Source organism: Nannobrachium achirus (genome assembly GCF_963921795.1).
Source record: "Nannobrachium achirus genome assembly, chromosome: 15".
NCBI lineage: Eukaryota > Metazoa > Chordata > Actinopteri > Myctophiformes > Myctophidae > Nannobrachium > Nannobrachium achirus.
In genome coordinates this window covers 53,744,006-53,762,271 of record NC_137822.1, presented here as the reverse complement: position 1 = coordinate 53,762,271, position 18,266 = coordinate 53,744,006, and the positions used below count along the sequence as shown (strand labels likewise).

Genomic DNA, 18,266 nt, shown 5'->3' with positions numbered 1-18,266 from the left:
TATCATTATATTATGCTTTAACCAGTGAAAAATAGCAGATATACAAGCTCACAGCGCGGCACCGAGTGCCGCGCTGCGAGCTTGTAGATCTGCTATTTTTAAAAAATTCCAATTTTGACCTGATTGACACGAGTGTCTTTTGAATCCTTCTAAGGTTTTTTTTTTTTTTTAAACCTTTGATTCTATGTCAGCAATCTGGCCAGCCATCGTCAAAGAAAAGGTCCTTTTCACTTAAATGGAGCTCAGTTAGTCTGTTCTTGAGAGACTACTATGTCAGTGGTTCTCAAACCTTTTCACGTGAAGGACCCCAAAATTATATTTATTTGGCCACGGACCCCCATCTCAAAATATTTAGTTCCAGGGACCCCCCAGAAGCAAAATTTGAGTTACAAACGTTCGCTTTGAAAATACATATATTCAAAGATTTGCCCATGACTTTTTCAAAAATAGCAGATCTACAAGCTCGCAGTGCGGCACTCTGTGCCGCGCTGTGAGCTTGTATATCTGCTATTTTTCACTGGTTAAAGCATTCAATAATTCTAGGCTTAAATGGGTCAACGATTCGGTTCTTCAACAAATCCCTCTTAATAACGGTTCCAATTCCTTACTCCGGTGTTGTAATTGTGTAGCACAAGGGTCTTCAAACAGGGGGTCCGGGACCCCTAGGGGGTCCTCAGAGTTACTACAGGAGGTCCTACAAATCTTTGTGTGATTTTCTCCTTTTTTATATTAACCACGTGAACCCTAATGTCCTTATTCTGAGAACTTTAGCCAAAAATAGCAGCTCTACAAGCTCACAGTGAGCTTGTAGATCAGCTATTTTTGGCAAAGAGCTTTGGTGTAGAGGGGAAAAGAGCAGACTAAGTACATAGTGAAATGTCAACTTTATTAAGTATTGACAGTTCAAGTGGTTAATATCTGAAAACACAAATTGACATGAATCCAAAATACACTGATGATTGTGCTTTCAAACAATGAAGCTATATGGAATCTATGAAAGGTTGTGGGGGTCCCTGCTTCATCTCTCTCTCAACTAAGGGGTCCTTGGTCTGAAAACGTTGAAGACCCCTGCTCTTAACAGTTCCAATTCGTTACTCTGAGTGTACAAATTCATACACTCTGAGTTATGGTGGTCCTTGACATTTAAAAGTGTCTGAACCACCGTTATTGTAATTGTATAGCAGACGTGAAATCCACTAGCTCTGACAGTGTGATCAAATCGGGTTCCAAATACCATGGAACCGATTCCGGTTCCACAATTCTGGATCAGGTTCACTGATTCCTCGGTTCCGGGATCCCAACCCTAATCCTTAACTCTCCTTAACAATACTTTCGGTTGGTTGTGACGTTGCTAATCTAGGATCTGATCATTGTACTCTTGCTGTTGGTTGGTTGACTATAATGTCATCTGATCTAGGATCTGAACATTATTCTGCTGCTGGAGACAAGAGAGAAATGACTGGAAAGTTAAAAAGAAAAAGAAGAAAAGATTTGAAAGAAAATGTCAAGCGTTAAGTTCTTTCACTTTGCACTCGCTTGTTGACAGCATCAAATGCACGGCTTATAATGCACACGATGCATATATGTGAACTCATTTAAAAGCTGTTTCAAGGACACAACATTGAATTGTCATTGCTTTCAATTGTGGTATGTGCTGTAAATTCGGTGAAATCTCGCCTTTTCGACGTCCCTTCATTTCGACTAAGGGTTAGGTTTAGGCATAGTTTTACTGGGGTTAGTTAGGTAGTGTTTCTCAACCACTGTGCCTGGGGACCTTTGGTGTGCCCCTGAGAAGGGTCAAGTGTGCCCCTTGAAACTGATCAAAAGCCAGTATTGTATTTATCATTTTATAAATGATTTAAACTAGTGAAAACAGCCGATCTACAAGCACACAACGCCTTGCACTGTGTGCTTGTAGATCTGCTGTTTTCACTACTGTTGTGCGACAGCCTTGTATGATGAAGCAGGGCTTTGCTTTGCGAAGAAACGTACACATTTGAAACTTGGAAATACAAGGTTTCTTCCCGATAGTGACGATATTTACCCCCCCCCCCCCCGTATTATGTTGGTGTGCCCATGGATTCTTGGGACATTAAAAGTGTGCCCATGCAGAAAAAAGGTTGAGAAACACTGGGTTAAGGCATAGTGGTTAACATTCGCGAAGTTGGCATTCACCAGCGTCGGCAGGTTAGCATTTCACCAGGTTAACATTCACCAGCATCGAAAAGATGGGACGTTGAAATGATGACACGCTCCCCTGTAAATCGTTGCTGTTGGGCAGAAACTAGCTATCCATTTTTCATCTTTTTGTTTATTTTATTTTATATATCAGTGCTATTGAACACCCTTTCTATCTAGGTGTGGGTTTTACAAATATTGAACCAATGAAAAGTACTAAAAAGCGGTTCTGACTAAACTCCAACTTAGCTATTTTTTTCCATCATTGATTAGAATCTCCACATTTATGGTCAAAAATCTACTAATTCCATTTGAGCTGTATTTGGGTAAAGTGATGATAATATACGGTAATAGTCAAGTATCTGGCTATGTATAAAGTCACCGTACCAACTTTGATGAGGCAGTATTGTTATAAATGTATATGTTGGACATCGCTAGTTTCTGTCCGTCAGCAGAGATGGCCTATGTGTGTTTTTGCCTGCTTTATTTCTACATTTCAAGGCCTGGAGCCTACAATCATTGTCCTGGATGAGCGGGCATTTTGTGTGGATATTGAGATCTCCAATCTTTACTGTAACCATCCTCCAGTCTGACCATGGCTGGGCAGTGTGCTTTAGTGTTGTAGTCGACTCCACCTAAAGCGAGTCCAAGTCAAGACCCAAGTGCAGGAGGGGGCCGAGTCGAGACCGAGACCAGATAAAAAAAAAAAGAAAATCCTCATTTAATAGGTACTGAGGTGTGGTCAGTGGGTATTATCCCTTTTCATTGCGTCTTAAATGTATTGCTCTGGTGCACTTTGAGAGCAAAATGCAGAAGATAGATCTATGTGTAACTTCATGGAGTTCTCAGGACATAATTAACAGCTTGAAAACGTTGCACTTTTTGACTCATTTTCCGGACTATGGGTTTTCTTACTAAACCAAAGTTTTAGACACATCTAGTAATTCATCAATGAAAAGCGCCAGACAGCCAGCCCTCTTATAATGTTAATGTGAATGGGCTCCTCATAATATGGGTAGGCCTAATAGGCCTAATACAATTATATTTTCATTGCATTGTCTTGACTCTTGACTCGAGTGGACTCGAGTGGACTCGTGGGGGAAGAGTCCCGAGTCCCTTAGTCCGAGACAGAGTCAAGGCCGAGTTAAAATCATGGGCGAGACCAAGTCAATGAAATTTGGACTTGAGTCCTGACTCAAGACGAGTCAGTATTGACTTGAGTAGGCTACTACAACACCAGTGTGCTTGTTTACCCAAAGAAGGGTGCTACTACGAACTACTATATTCCTAATTATAAATTCATCACCCAGGACAAACTACACAACACTTCCTTGACTAAGCCAGTTGATGAGTGAGTGATACAGTAGCTATAGCCTACATATCTAGTCCTACCAGTTACTGCTCACAGTTATTGCTCATTGTCATATAGAGAGAGAGAGAGCATAATATATAGGCCTATACACACACACACACACACTTGACACATATACCAGTAAGACTCCCTAATCGGGAGATAAGCGACCGTTGGTCGCTTATCTCCACAAATAGGCCAAAAGTTTGTTTTACCAATTATTACACTCTATGTGAACATTTACATCAACAAATCCCAAGTACAGGGCATCATCTGGGATACAATCCCTTTTATGCCCATATATGGAGATCCCTAACATAATCCCTTTCATGCCCATATATGGAGATCCCTAACAGAATCCCTTTTATGCCCATATATGGAGATCCCTAACAGCATCCCTTTTATGCCCATATATGGAGATCACTAACAGCTAACAGAATCCCTTTTATGCCCATATATGGAGATCCCTAACAGAATCCCTTTTATGCCCATATATGGAGATCCCTAACAGAATCCCTTTTATGCCCATATATGGAGATCCCTAACAGAATCCCTTTTATGCCCAGTTGGTTGCTAGGGTAAAAAAACATGGTTGCTATGGTAAACAGTTGGTTGCTAGGGTAAACAGTTGGTTGCTAGGGTAAAACCATGGTTGCTAAGGTGGTTGCTAACGTACACTAACAGACCAGCAACAACAGACTGTTGCCACAGCAACGTACACAAAGGTTTGTGTACACATGTGGTGTGATGTCATACTGAAGATATATGACATCACACCGTACACAAACAAAGGTGTGACGTGTGACGGACGGACGGACGGACGGACGGACGGCCGGTGGAGGTTTTCATAGTAAACTGCTCCCTGACGGTCGCAATTATCTTGTTTGCTTTTTGTACCTTGCCACTGAAACGGTTGAACTACAAATCCCATGAGGGCCGGCGAAACCCGGAAGTACAACAGTGCACTTCCGGCATTAGCCTTGACAGCTATGGTTGTGTGTGTCTGTTTTGCAAGCGGCGAAGGAGACGACTCCAGTGATCACTATATTAAATGAACAGGATTTGAGCCAATACGCGTGTTGTTGTTGTTTTCACCCGCACCACGAGACGCGGGACTCGAACCCATATATCCCGTATTATTAAGCGATCATCCTAGAAGAGGTCCGGGCGGCGGGCCGGGGGTAGGCTACGTTATGACTTCGCGACGACCGGACAGCTTCGAGGGGGGCGCGCTGGGCTACCGCGGCGAGCCGTCCTACCCGGGCGGCAGCAGCCTCTACGGGGCGGGGAGGTCATACGGGGCCGCCGGGCAGCAGGACGTCCAGTGGGTCACCACCCCGCCCGACATCCCCGGCAGCCGGAACCTGCACTTCGGCGAGAAGACGCCGTCGGGAGACGATCACGGGCGGCTGCTGGACGATCCGCCCGAAAAGCCTCCGGCAGGTAATAGATAGAGTCCATCCTCCTGGGGGAGATTCGAGGTGGACTGATCATTAAGTCCGACGTCTCAATATTCCGACTCTGTTAACATTCACCAGGTTAGCATTTCACTAGGTTAGCAGCATTCACCATCACCAGCGTTAAGTTAAGGTTAGGTTTAGGTGGTCGGAATAATGGGAGGTCGGAACTATGACATGGATTGGCTGCTGTTTACTTCTAGTGGTCCTTGCTAATTGAGTTACATCCATAAGGGTCCATTTGGTTCCTAACTATCATTTAGCTGGGGACCCCCTGGAACTCCCCCAAGGACTCCTGGGGGTCCCCAGACCCCACTTTGAGAACCTAGAGGTCTAGAGGTCCTGCTATTCTACTAAGCTGCTGCTACTACTACTAGTAGTATAGATGCTACTAGGTACCATACAGCTGCTAGTAGCCTGCTACTGCCTACTGCTAGACTGCAATAGGCGATTTTAGCCTCTGCATTAAGCAGGGTGCGTGTGTGCAACATTTTGTCAGCAAACATGTCAATTATTCACGGTAATGCCAGTTATGATGCCAATAAGACATCTGTGTGACAAATCAAGACCAAGTAATAAAAAAATATGCATGAGGCATCAAAACAACATGCTTATCATATATTTATGAGCAAATCTATATGATTTGTTTATTTATTTAAGCTGATGGAGCTCACCAGACCATAATCTGTCCCTGTAGCCAAACAACAATGATATAGCAAGTGTCGATCAAATCAAATAAATACATTATACCTACATCATACAATGAACTGAACCTTCAGGCCCTTTGAGCAAACTTCAATTTATGTTATCAGTCAATGTAGTTATTAGACTACTGACTAAATGCAGATTCAATCAATCAACAGTCTCAGCATTGAGACATTTTGGAGTTTGGAGTGCAACTGCTGCAGTGCAATCTCAGTCTGTAGGAAGCTTGTTTTTTTTTTTTTTAAATATAGAAATGGCCAGTTGTTTAACTTGGGTCATTGCCATTGTGCAGCAAGCAGCAGCTGTGCTGTATTCATGGGTTGCATTTGTAGCCCTAAACAGCCATGTTGAGGACCAACAAAGGTGTTTCAATTTGTTTGACTGGCATTTAGAATTAATGTTCTATGCCAATCAGAACACCTGTGTTGGTCCTCAACATGGCTGGTGTAGGACTACAAATGCAACCCATGAATAGCGTGGTGAAGTAAACAGATTGAGCTGAACTCAAGCAGAACCTGGCTTAGGTGGGTAGTAACCTCGCCCACCAGGCTTTCTCAGAGAAAAAGCCTGGTGTTCGTTCACAACAGGCCGTTTGGTTTCCGCCTAGAGCGCGGAAACCACTAGAAGAAGCGGCGTCGCTTTGATTTGGTTCCCTCCGTTTGTTTTCCCAATACCTATTAAAATGTTCGAGTGGCCTCGTGTAGTCTTGCCAGTCGCTAAAAGTTGGACTAAAAGATGCATATACCAAACGAATTTTTCAAAAGCAAAACTACTCCGCATCAAGGAGTTTATTAGGTAGGCCCCAAAAGTATGTCCTTGAGCGCAGGGGAATATTTTGGGTTAAAACTGAATCCGGTTTGATCTTTCCGGCAAATTGTAGTCCTTTGAGTACTACAACGTGACGTTTTGGGGTTTCCGCTCCAGACCGGTTACAAACCCGAAAAGTGAAGTGACCCCAGACTAGGTGGGTAGGACTCCCAAGTCCTTCTCCTCTGGTGATAACCCCGGCCCACATTTGCATACTGGGCCCTGATTGGTGCCCCGCAACTTAGTCGGCAGGGAAATCACAACAGAGCAGGGCCAGACTAATCTGTTAATCTAGTGTTATTTTATTTTTATTTTTTTCATTTATTTTTTTCACTGGCAGATTCGTCTGGTTTCCAGGCTAGGGTCCAGGTACTCTGATCATGATGTTCATTTAGTATCTGACTTACTGTAAGTCGTTCTGGATAAAGAGCGTCTGTTAAATGCCTAAAAATTGTAAATTGTAATAGCTGTAATACGAGTATGTGCATGTGATACCTAGCTGGCCTGCCAGCAGTAGCTGCCTGGAAGCACATAAATGTCTATTCTCATGTATCTGCTGCTAATGTGGACCTACCTTATGTCTGACCTCATGTACTGTACCTGCTTTTCTATGCTGTGTACTTATGTAGTTATCTTTTATTTTGCCTTTCCTTGACATGTTTTTCTTTGCGCTTTGATTTTCTCTCCTGCCCCCTTCAACGAAAAAGATATTTCGCACAGTTCTTTGCACCTGTAAATATATGATGTATGATGAAGTTCATTCGGATTTCTGACACACATACTGTACACTCGGACGCCTGCGCACATACACACACGCACGCACGCACACAATTATTAATGTAAATTGTGTGTATAGGTTGTGGCACTTGTATGTTTTGGTCTTAATACTTGTTTATCATCCACAGAACAACTGAACAGATTTGCCGGTTTTGGAATAGGACTTGCGAGGTGAGTAGTAGTTGTTGTAGTGTTATTAGTGTAATAATAGTCAGTACAGTAGTAGTATGGTAGCACCAGTAACAGTATTAATGTCTCTCTCTTCACATTATAAACTAATATACCTCGCTCTGCCTGTGTCTCTTCAGTCTTTTCACAGAAAATGTGCTCGCTCACCCCTGTATAGTCTTTCGAAGACAGTGCCAGGTACGTCAGACCAGAATCCATCCCTGTTGTTTCCTTTTCACCTCCTAGTATGTTTCAGAATTCATCAAGAGTTTAAAAGAACCGGTCACAAATCGTTAATGCGAAAATTAAAAGAAATATATCGTCACTGTCGGGCAGAAGCCTTGTATCTCCAAGTTTCAAATGTTATGTTTTTTCTGTGAATTAAAGCCCTACTTCATCATACAAGTGTCGCACAAAACGAGTGAAAACAGCAGATTTACAAGCACACTGCGAGGCGTTGTGTGTTTGTAGATTGGCTGTTTTCACTGTTTTAAAAGTTTTTTTTTAAATGATAACACAATAGGCCCAAGGCTAATTCTTAGGGGTGTGTATCCATCCCTTACATGGCGATTCGATACGTATCCGATACATGGGCTCCGATTCGATTCAGAGACGATACATCTTACATACAGAACGATTCGATACGATTCGATTCGGTGCAATTTCGATACGATTTCGATTTTGTGGAATTTTATGCGATTCGATTGGATTCGATACGATTCGATGCGATACGGTGTGATCTGATACATACGTTTAATGAAACATTAATTTTCCATTCAATTAAGAAGCTATAATCTATAAAGTAGCATTGCTGACCTTCAAATAATGAATATCTCATAAAAGACCAAGGAATAACAGAAAATTGTAAAGAAAGATGGATGACAAATCATTTTAGTATCATGTCATTGTTGTGTTCATTCTAAATAGCCTACTGACATGGTTTGAAAATCTGTCTCACACACCCATTTCAAAGAGCTTCACTTTAGCAGTTACAGTTGGTCAGGTGGAGAAATATAAAACAAACACACAAAAGGCCTGGCCCTTCAGGCTTCAGTACAGTGCAATAATTGTACTTTGCAAAGCTGCTATAATAACACCGAAAAACTAAAATATTACATCCTCAGTTCCTCACCAATGCCACAGATCAGATCAATCCTCAGCAATGCCACAGATCAGATCACCAAATAAAACTAGTAAAAGAGCCTGCAGTTATTCAGTCAATAAGATCATTTAAAAAAGATCCACTTTACAACAGTAACAACAGCAGTATAAAGTAAGTGCAACATTTGAAGTCTGGCACACATCATGTCTTCTTGTTATCTTATGGCTCTACTGCAGTAGTTCTAAAAAGAAATCAATGTCAAGGACCCCCAGTTTGACATGGATCAGGCTCTTGTCTTAAGTTTAAATGGAACCAAATGGACCCATTAGGGTCCATTTAGTTCCATTTGTACACTCCCCTGAGTTACACATACCCAAGGGTCCATTAGGGTCCATTTGGTTCCATTTGTACACTCTCCTGAGTTACACATACCCAAGGGTCCATTTGGTTCCTATCATTTCGTCGAGGACCCCCTAGAACTCCCTCAAGGACCCTTGGGGGTGTGATTATTACCTTTGCTGTCGAAGTGCAGGGACTTCTGATGGTTCCACTGGGAAAAGTGTTATCCAATCCATTACTGTCTCATTCTTATAACATCCAAACGTTGCGTTTCTCCACTGGAATTATCCATAGTGTTATATGGAACTACCACGTTGTTGGTTTGTTTACAAGTCGCTGTGTGTCGCGCAACTGCTAGCGTCATACACGCACCAGTGTGCTGTGTCGGAAGTAGCAGATCTATAAGTTTACAACCCATCCACGTGCAACACGCTGTGGGCTTGTAGATCTGCGGCTTCCCACAGGACAGTGACTGCAGTACGCAGAAATCCAGCTCTATCAGAGGACAGAGCAGCAGGCAGCTTTTTCTTTTCTTTCTTTCAGTTGCACTGCAGCACTGACTGTGTTGTAGCAGCGCTCACGAAGTAATGATTTGTAACGGTAAACACTGAGTAAGTAAGTTCAGAATTTCACAGCAGGTTAATTATTTAATGCTAAAATCCAGATAATCCGATTATTAACTTTAGGACCGATACATCGACCGATACGGCCGCGATTTGGACCGATCCGGGTAAACGCGCATCGATGCGGCCGTATCGCTAGCGTTGAAACCGATAATCGATTCATATCGATTTTTTCCGGCACCCTTACTAATTCTGTGTGTACTCTGTTGTAGGTGAATTACCATGCTCGCTGTTACCACCTCTCTCCGCTGACGGCAGTCAGCGTCATGTACAACATAACCAAAAGTCAGGTACGTCTCGGCGTTGGCTCAGTTGGCAAATGTTTGTGTTTATTATTTTCCTATTATTTTTAAGGCCATCATTCTTTTAAGTTAAATAAATAACATAATACGTTATGCACATCCTGAAGCTCGCGTAGCCAGGCTTACTCATCTGCGAAGAGAAAAGCCTGGTCACAATATGAGGCAGAGAGTGCATAGAATGGTGGGACTTTCGCCGAGAGAATTCTCCCGGATGTTGTTGTTTTTTTTCCACAGTGCAGTGTTCCTGCAAACGTATTCCCCACTGGAGGGGGGGGGACTCCTCCTGCCCCTTCGGTTGCGCTCGTAATAAACAATATCCAAACTAAAACATGGATTCTGACAAAGTTACACCTATTAACACATTGGTTGCCCCTAGAATGAGCCAGAGTTATCCCCTCTGGATGCCCAGATCCACCACCACCATTGTATTGCACACGGCCCTGCTGCGTCAGTGCTTGCGTAATGACGTCACTTGGTCACATGACCGTAGACAGGATGTTGTTGTGTAACATACTGTATGGGCCAGTGTAGATCATAGCTGTTGTTTGCCGATCAAAATTTGGTCATTTTGCCACAGTTGGCCACAGTTTTAGCCATAAAAAAATACATCAGAGATAAAGGGCTTTAAAGATGGGGAAATGCATTGGAGTATATGGAGAAAAACGGCCGCGCAATGCTCTCAGCGTCCATTGGAAGCAACCCGCGGTGAATGGGCTACATCCAGGCGTAGCCCCGACCTTACGGTGAGATTTAAAGTTGTTACTGTAAATACAGTAAATGCGGCAAACGCGTCGTGGGCCTCCAGCGACATCAAAGAGTTTGACGCGTGGGCACCCGCTGAGTTAAAGGGATATTTCACTTTCAAAAAAACTTTTTGTAATTTTATTGTCTAATCAGGCTTTTGGGAACACCCAGGACAGTTTTTGAATTTCTTCATTCAGTATTTAGATATTGTGTACCAATGCTGCACTTTTTGATATCTTTCAGGGTCCCAAGGCACTCTGGAAAGGAATGGGAAGTACTTTTGTTGTTCAGGGAATCACTCTGGGAACAGAGGGAATCATCAGTGAGTGTACGCCGTTACCACGGTAACTACAAAATATAACAATGTAATTAAGGGCCACCCGACCGCCTTTGACTATTGATAAAATATTATATGTAGATTAATATTACATTAAAATGTTGATTAGCTGGGCATGCCGGCCAATATGGATGCACATCTTTTCAGTTATAATAAATAACCAAGTATTCAGTTTAAAACGCATGCAGGGATGTTTTTGAACAATCATACATCCGCCCCTGTCTCCTGGTTTTAGTATAAGTCTGTACTATTTTGTGCCTATTGAGTGTGTTTTGCTTAAGAAGACGATCAAGACATGTAAAAACACCATTGCAATAATTAAGGCACAAAGGAATATAATTATAATGTGATTTCGATGTCTTTATAACATGTTCCTGAGATGATTCATGAACATTGTCTGAACATTATAATACTGCCACTAGGCTACACCTGGTAATGGTATAAACTGATTAATAACTACTACTAATAGTGTGTGCGTGTGTGCGTGTGCGTGTACGTGTGTGTGTGTGTGTGTGTGTGTGTGTGTGTGCGTGCGTGCATGTGTGTGTTTTAGAGAACTATCACATCGATGGAACCTCAGACAAGTTGCTGGACATTTGCTTCTTAAGGGGTAAATATTCAATGTGGGATATGAAATGTATCTGAAACATTGACTGAATTGAATATCAAATACAGTATGAATCAATATAACTGATGTTTATCATTGTTGTACTAGGCTAATGTCTCTCTCTCTCCTTCCTTTCTCTGTCACTTCTCTAACTCTCTCTCTCTCCCTCTCTTTGCTTCTCTCCCTCCCTCCCTCTTTCTTTCTGTCTCTGCCCTACCTCTCTCTCTCTTTATTCAGTGTGACCTATATTGTTGCTATGCCGTTCTACTCTGCCAGTCTAATAGAGACAGTCCAGGTATTTCTTATTTTCTACTCTAATATTAAATGTAAGAATATTTATTAGGTGGCTCGCTAGCCAGCATGGCATGCACACTCATGTTTGGTCTCCCAGGCACCATTTTTCCGAACCGCTTCCGTTCATTGCCCCTAGCCTAGGGGTCTTCAATGTTTTCAGGCCAAGGACCCCTTAGTTGAGAGAGAGACGAAGCAGGGACCCCCACAACCTTTTCAGAGATTCCATATAGTTTAATCGTTTGACAGCACAATCATCAGTGTATTTTGGATTCATGTCAATTTGTGTTTTCAGATATTTAACCACTTGAACTGTCATTACTTAATACACTTGACCTTTCACTCTGTACGTTGTGAGCTTGTAGATCTGCTATTTTTGGCTAAAGTTCTCAGAATCTCAGAACACCACGGTTCAAGTGGTTGATGTAAAAAAAAAAAAGGAGAAAAAGGTTTCTATCACACAACGATTTGGAGGACCCCTGTAGTAACCTGTTGAAGACCCTTGCCCTAGCCTAATTTAGAACCCCTTCAGAGTTTGTTGGAGCCTATTGGTTCTTGATACAATCTTTTATCTCAATGGGATATACTTAAAAGGAAGGAACAAAAAAACCAGAAAAGAAATCCAAGTTGAGACACCTCTGAACGTGGCACAGAACTGCCCCCTGGTGGTGTGAGATCTGGAGACATGTAGATGATTTGACTGCTTGGTATATATGGGAATTAAAAATTGAGTTTTGTGGAAGTATTGTTGGAAGTGTGTAACCGGACCTGCCGTTAACGGTTTGATCTCTCTGATGCGTGGTGGAACTCCCTCTCTTCTATTGCTGGAAGTGGTCTTGGAGGTTATCTTGGCACTCTGGTATTTCATTAGTAAATCTTGTAAATACATGTTTGAAGGATGTTAATATTAAAGATGGTTTATATTTTATGATTTGACAATAGAGGTGAGGACAGTTCCCTGAAATCTGAACTTGTATTTGAAGTAGCTTATATGTAATTTATGGAGATGAGAGCATAGGTACTAGCCCATACGATATTTTTATGTGACTATTGTCACACAAAAGTATCTGAAGATATAATGAATCCCACTGATCTTACCGTATTCTACCCTATGCCAGTGGTTCTCAACCTGTGGGTCGGGACCCCCAGGGGCGTCCCCAAATTATTTTGGGGGGTCCCCAGATGATTAACTTAATGTGTATAGAGCGTATCTGCACATTTCTAAACTGATAATTAAAGGACTTTTTTAATACCTCTAAAATGAAAAATTTAACATTGGCCAAATTGTCAAATATTCGAGGCAGAAATTGTTGCGAGGCGTTGTGAGCATGTAGATCTGCTATTTTCACAATAGAACCGTCTTATACAAAATGTAATGCCTCAACTATTAGTGCTCGTCAGGGTGGGTGGTGGGTCCCCAGTTAAAATATGATTATTTGGGGGGTCTCAGCCTGAAAAGGTTGAGAAGAACCACTGCCCTATTCCACTGTATTCCACTCAGTGTTGATTTCGTCGACTAAAATTATGACGAAGAATTGTTGTCGACTGCGTTTTTTTCACTGACGAAAACTAAATAAAAACTAAGCTGTGATGACTAAAACTAAGACTAAATATATTGACAATTACGTCAACTAAATAAAAACTAGACTAAAATTTTAGGGAGAAGAGAGTTATTTTATGTTTGGTTGCTCTCAGGTGTTGCGTGCTGAAAATAGCCGATCTACAAGCTCACAACGCGTCGCAGCGCGACGCGTTGTGAGCTTGTAGATCAGCTATTTTCAGCACACAACCAACTGTAAAATCAATCATTACGATGCCATCAAGGCCTGCCAAAATACATTTCAGTTGACTAAATCAACTGTAGATTTAGTCGCCTAAAATCTTATGATATTTAGTCGACTAAACTTAGACTAAAACTAAAACTTTTCAGGTGACTAAAATTATGACTAAAACTAAATGACATTTTATTCAACAGACTATAACTAAAACTAAATCAAAATTTGCTGTCAAAAACAACACTGTATTCCACTACATTCCCGCTGGATTCTATGGTATTCCTCTGTATTCTATACCGTATCCTTCAGTATTCCACTGTATTCTATACCGTATCCTTCAGTATTCCTCTGTATTCTATACCGTATCCTTCAGTATTCCTCTGTATTCTATACCGTATCCTTCAGTATTCCTCTGCACTCTATGCTATTATACCATACTTCACTGTAGAGCAGGGGTTCCCAAACCTTTTTGTCTCAGGGCACCCCATGAATATTTTTTTTAATCCGAGGCCTTGCAATGCGAGGCGTTGTGTGCTTGTAGATCGGCTGTTTTCACCAGTCTTGTAAGATGAAGCAGGGCTTTGCTTTACCAAAAGACGTACACATTTTGAAACATGGAGGTACGAGGTTTCTGCCCGACAGTGATGATATCTTTGTGATTATTTTGCGAGGAAAACGTTGAGATAATAGCCGTTTTGATTAGAAGTGACTGAAAATAACTTTGTACTTCAAGTTTAAAATGATACTAAATATTTTTTCAAGTGTCCAAATAAATTCCAAATATTATCAAATTACCTCGCGGCACCCCTGGACTGCCGTCACGGCACCCCAGGGTGCCCCGTCACCCACTTTGAAAACCCCTGCTCTATCCTATTATAGCATACTTCACTGTAGAGACATCTCTACTCATCAATCCTCTCTCTCTCCCCCCTTCCAGAGTGAGATCATCCGCGACAACCCCGGCGTGCTGGACTGTGTGCGCGAGGGCGTGGGCCGCGTGGTGGGCCTGGGCGTTCCGCACAGCAAGAGGCTCCTGCCCCTCCTGGCCCTGGCGGGGCCTACGCTCCTCCACGGCCTCCTACGGTACGTGTAGGGCGGACCCATTGATAGAGAGAGTTACGACACTTAAGTCGACTCCCATTGTAAGCGTGGAAAGCATAGTGGAAAGCTAGCTTAGCCTAGCTTACTGGAGCCTGTTCTCATTCTTAGCGAGCCTCTGCTGCTCTTCAGCCCCGTCCGCCCCCATTATAACCGAGGCATATTCACTCGCTGGTAAGTAGACTAAATCACATCTTTTCCCCCCTTTTTAACATATTCACGGGCCTCTCCAAGGTAGACAACATTACTAAAAGGGTGAATAAGACGTGATTTAGTCTACTTACCAGCGAGTGAAAATGCCTCGGTTATAATGGGGGCGGACGGGGCTGAAGAGTAGCAGAGGCTCGCTAAGAATGAGAACAGGCTCCATGCGACGCCACTTCCGGGCGGCGAGATCAAAGCGTGTCGCCACTCTGCTTACACTGCTCTGGTGTAGGGATGGGACGATCTGAAAATGTCATGTCACGATTAGGGCATTCACCAAATATTCGAATATTCAAAAGTCACTATTCGACGTTGTTCACCGAACAATATTCGCTTATTTTTGTTGTTTTCTCTTTAAAAAAAAATATATAGTTTATAAAGCTTGGCTAGGTAGGAAGTCATAAGAATGAGTTGTCAATGGCCCTGGTGGATGAATTTGTTAATGCTCTATACCAGGTGTTCTCAACCCTTTTCAGGCCGTGACCCCCAAAATAAACATTTGAACTGGGGACGCCCACCCTGACAAGCACTTGGAATTGTAGGTATTACATTTAATGTGACTCGGTTCCGCAAATAAATATTGTGAAAATAGCAGATCTGCTATTTTCACAATGTTTGCCTCTTGCTTACTTAATATTTGACAGTTTGGCCAGTCCTGTCGAATATTCGACTATACGAATACTTTGAGGTCGAATAATTCGAATACTAAAAATCACTATTCGTGAATGCCCTAGTCACGATTATTGTGACTTGAGAAATAGCTATTTACGATTAAATGTCCACAATACAATTATTGTGAGTGTTTTTTTTTATCAGGGTAAACGATAACGGCGATTATTGTCCCATCGGTGTTAATTTTGTCGACTAAGACTAAAAGACTACAAGATTTTGATATTTTGTCGATAAGACTAGACTAGACTAAAACAATTTCAGAAGACTAATACTATTATTTGTGTTATTCAAAAGACTAAGACTAAATCTAAGACTTATGGCTGTAAAAATGAACACTGGTATGTAACTGCAATGAAATTCAAGCCAAATACATCTTTTATGTTTGGTTTATTTTGACCAAGTAACAGGCAGTAGAAGACAACGACTTGTTCAGAGTTATGTGGTTATATTTAGCCCAAAATACTTAGACCAAGACTAAATGTTTTGATATTTAGTCGACTAAGACTAGTGTAACTGTCCCCAAACTGGACTCCTGGCACAGATAGACTACGGTTCGACTGATGTTCACAAGAATCTTTATTTTCCAGATGACACTCATGAATCACTGTGAATAACTGAAAATGACATAAATACATGTTTTAGATACAATGAAAGAAACAGAAATTAAACAATGCCCAATAACAGATGCAACAATAAAAGACAATGCAAAAGCATATACAAACAATAAAGAACTGACAACCAAACAACAAAGGTGATGTGCCGTCTGCGCCTTCTGCACCATGTTTAGGAGTAGTTAAATGTTCTCTTCCTTTTTGTAGAGACCCTTGTTGGCCCTTTTATCTTTTTGATATTTAGAGACTCTTCTCATATGGAGACAGAGCTCCCCTCTGTTCTATCAGCTTCATTTGCTTGAACCTCAGCAGGTGGCCTCTATTTAACTGACTGGAATGATTGATGTTATGTAACCACACCTACTACCTGTGCCACACATTACACTGTCTGGAAACAAGATGGCACTGAATTACCCCATTAGAAATACACAATATGTCACCCAAAATACACAAATTATCACCCCTTAACATATTTCCAGAAACTAACAATAAACAAAATAACCGCCTAGCCCCCCCCCCCATTGCTGGGACAGCTATTTCAGCTATTTCAGAAGACTAAGACTGGACTAAGACTAAATGGCGTGTTATTCAAAAGACTAAGACTAAATCAAGATTTGCTTAAAATAAATGAACACTGCGTCCCATCCCCTAGGTACGTGCTGTCCTCGGCCGTCCAGAAGCTCGTCCTCTGGCTCATCCAGAGCCGCCGGAAGCCGCAGCCGCCGCCGACGGACCCGCATCGCCCGCAGGCGACGACGACGGTCCTGGACGCCTACTTCCCCGAGCTGATGGCGTCGTTCGCCGCCGGGCTGGTGGCGGACGCCGTCCTCTACCCGCTGGAGACGGTGCTGCACCGGCTGAGCGTGCAGGGCACGCGCACCATCATCGACAACACGGACCTGGGCGTGGAGGTGCTGCCCATCAACTCGCAGTACGAGGGCATGAGAGACTGCGCGGCGGCCATCTGCCGCGACGAGGGCACCCTGGGCTTCTACAAGGGCTTCGGGGCGCTGGCGGTGCAGTACGCCATGCACGCCGCCGTGCTGCAGGTCACCAGGGTGGTGTACGCCGCGCTGCTGCAGGACCATGCGTAAGGAGGCGGAACCCCCGGCGAACCGGGCGGCTGCCGCCGTGCCGCGCGTCCCTTCTACATTCTGGTTGTAATAGTGGGTTGGCTTAACAAAATTATCGAAAACGAAGCGGATAAAAGCGCCAAACTTTTTTTCGGGCTTCTTTAGGACCTAACAATGGATTTTTAGCCTTGGGTACCAAACTTTATTTTGGTTTACCCCAAAGAATTATCCATATCAAGTTGGGCTCCCATCGACTTTCTATACAGGAGGAAAATACCCAGAAAAAAGATCTGCTTTAAGTAGGATGTGAGGGGTCTAACTAGGGGTTTGTCATGATTCTGAATCCATTGCAAGCATTTGTTTTGCACAAAAAACTTTCATTGGGCTATAAATGGCCCCACAAAACGATGGTTTAGTGATGAGTCATAATTTTTCTCAAATTTTTTTGGGGTGTTTTTGGGGGCCATTTCTAGCCCAAGGAAAGTTTTTTGTGCAAAACAAATGCTTGCAAACTTCAAAATAAAGTTTGGTACCCAAGGCTAAAATCCATCGTTAGGTCCTAAAGAAGCCTCAAACAAAGTTCGGCGCTTTTATCCGCTTCGTTTCGATGGTTTTGTTAAGCCAACCCACTATTCTACCTTCTGGCTGTAAAGATATGGTGCGGTGCCGGGGGTTCTATTCACACGTCCGCTTTTTTTCTCTCTCTAGCGCCAAACCCCCACACACACACACTCCCGCACTTTTCCCCCTGAATCACTTGGTCACTCGCTTGGGTGGGTTGAAGTCATACTGTGTAACGTTGATTTAGCGACAGCCGCTGTAGCGCCGTCGTCATTAGAGTGTTTGTCTGTAGACCGATTTCCTGAGCGCTCGTAGGAGGGCGGTGCAACAGTAGTGTAAACTTTACACTACTGTTGCACCGCCCTCCTACGAGCTGTAAAGTAACACTGTAAAGTAACTAGTAGCCTACATTTACTTAAGTACTGTACTTAAGTACAATTTTGAATATTTCTACTTTACTTGAGTATTTCCCATTTTCAATAAT

At 42.6% G+C, this 18,266-nt stretch overlaps 1 protein-coding gene across 1 annotated transcript; it reads left to right on the top strand.

Annotated features, from left to right (window-relative positions):
- Positions 1-4,542: 4,542 nt before the first annotated feature.
- Positions 4,543-17,747, top strand: slc25a46 (solute carrier family 25 member 46). The gene is made up of 9 exons (XM_080742748.1): positions 4,543-4,972; positions 7,404-7,446; positions 7,584-7,641; positions 9,720-9,797; positions 10,797-10,897; positions 11,444-11,500; positions 11,735-11,792; positions 14,501-14,646; positions 16,801-17,747. The coding sequence occupies exons 1-9, from the start codon at positions 4,723-4,725 to the stop codon at positions 17,240-17,242; spliced, it is 1,233 nt and encodes a 410-aa protein (XP_080598874.1). The 5' UTR covers positions 4,543-4,722; the 3' UTR covers positions 17,243-17,747.
- Positions 17,748-18,266: the final 519 nt, after the last annotated feature.

Bases quoted from the DNA above. Each gene is read 5' to 3' on its own strand.
- slc25a46 (XM_080742748.1), top strand. From the start codon at position 4,723: ATGACTTCGCGACGACCGGACAGCTTCGAGGGGGGCGCGCTGGGCTAC. The intron at 7,447-7,583 runs GTGAGTAGTAGT...GTGTCTCTTCAG, and splicing joins TTTGGAATAGGACTTGCGAG to TCTTTTCACAGAAAATGTGC. The intron at 11,501-11,734 runs GTAAATATTCAA...CTCTTTATTCAG, and splicing joins GGACATTTGCTTCTTAAGGG to TGTGACCTATATTGTTGCTA.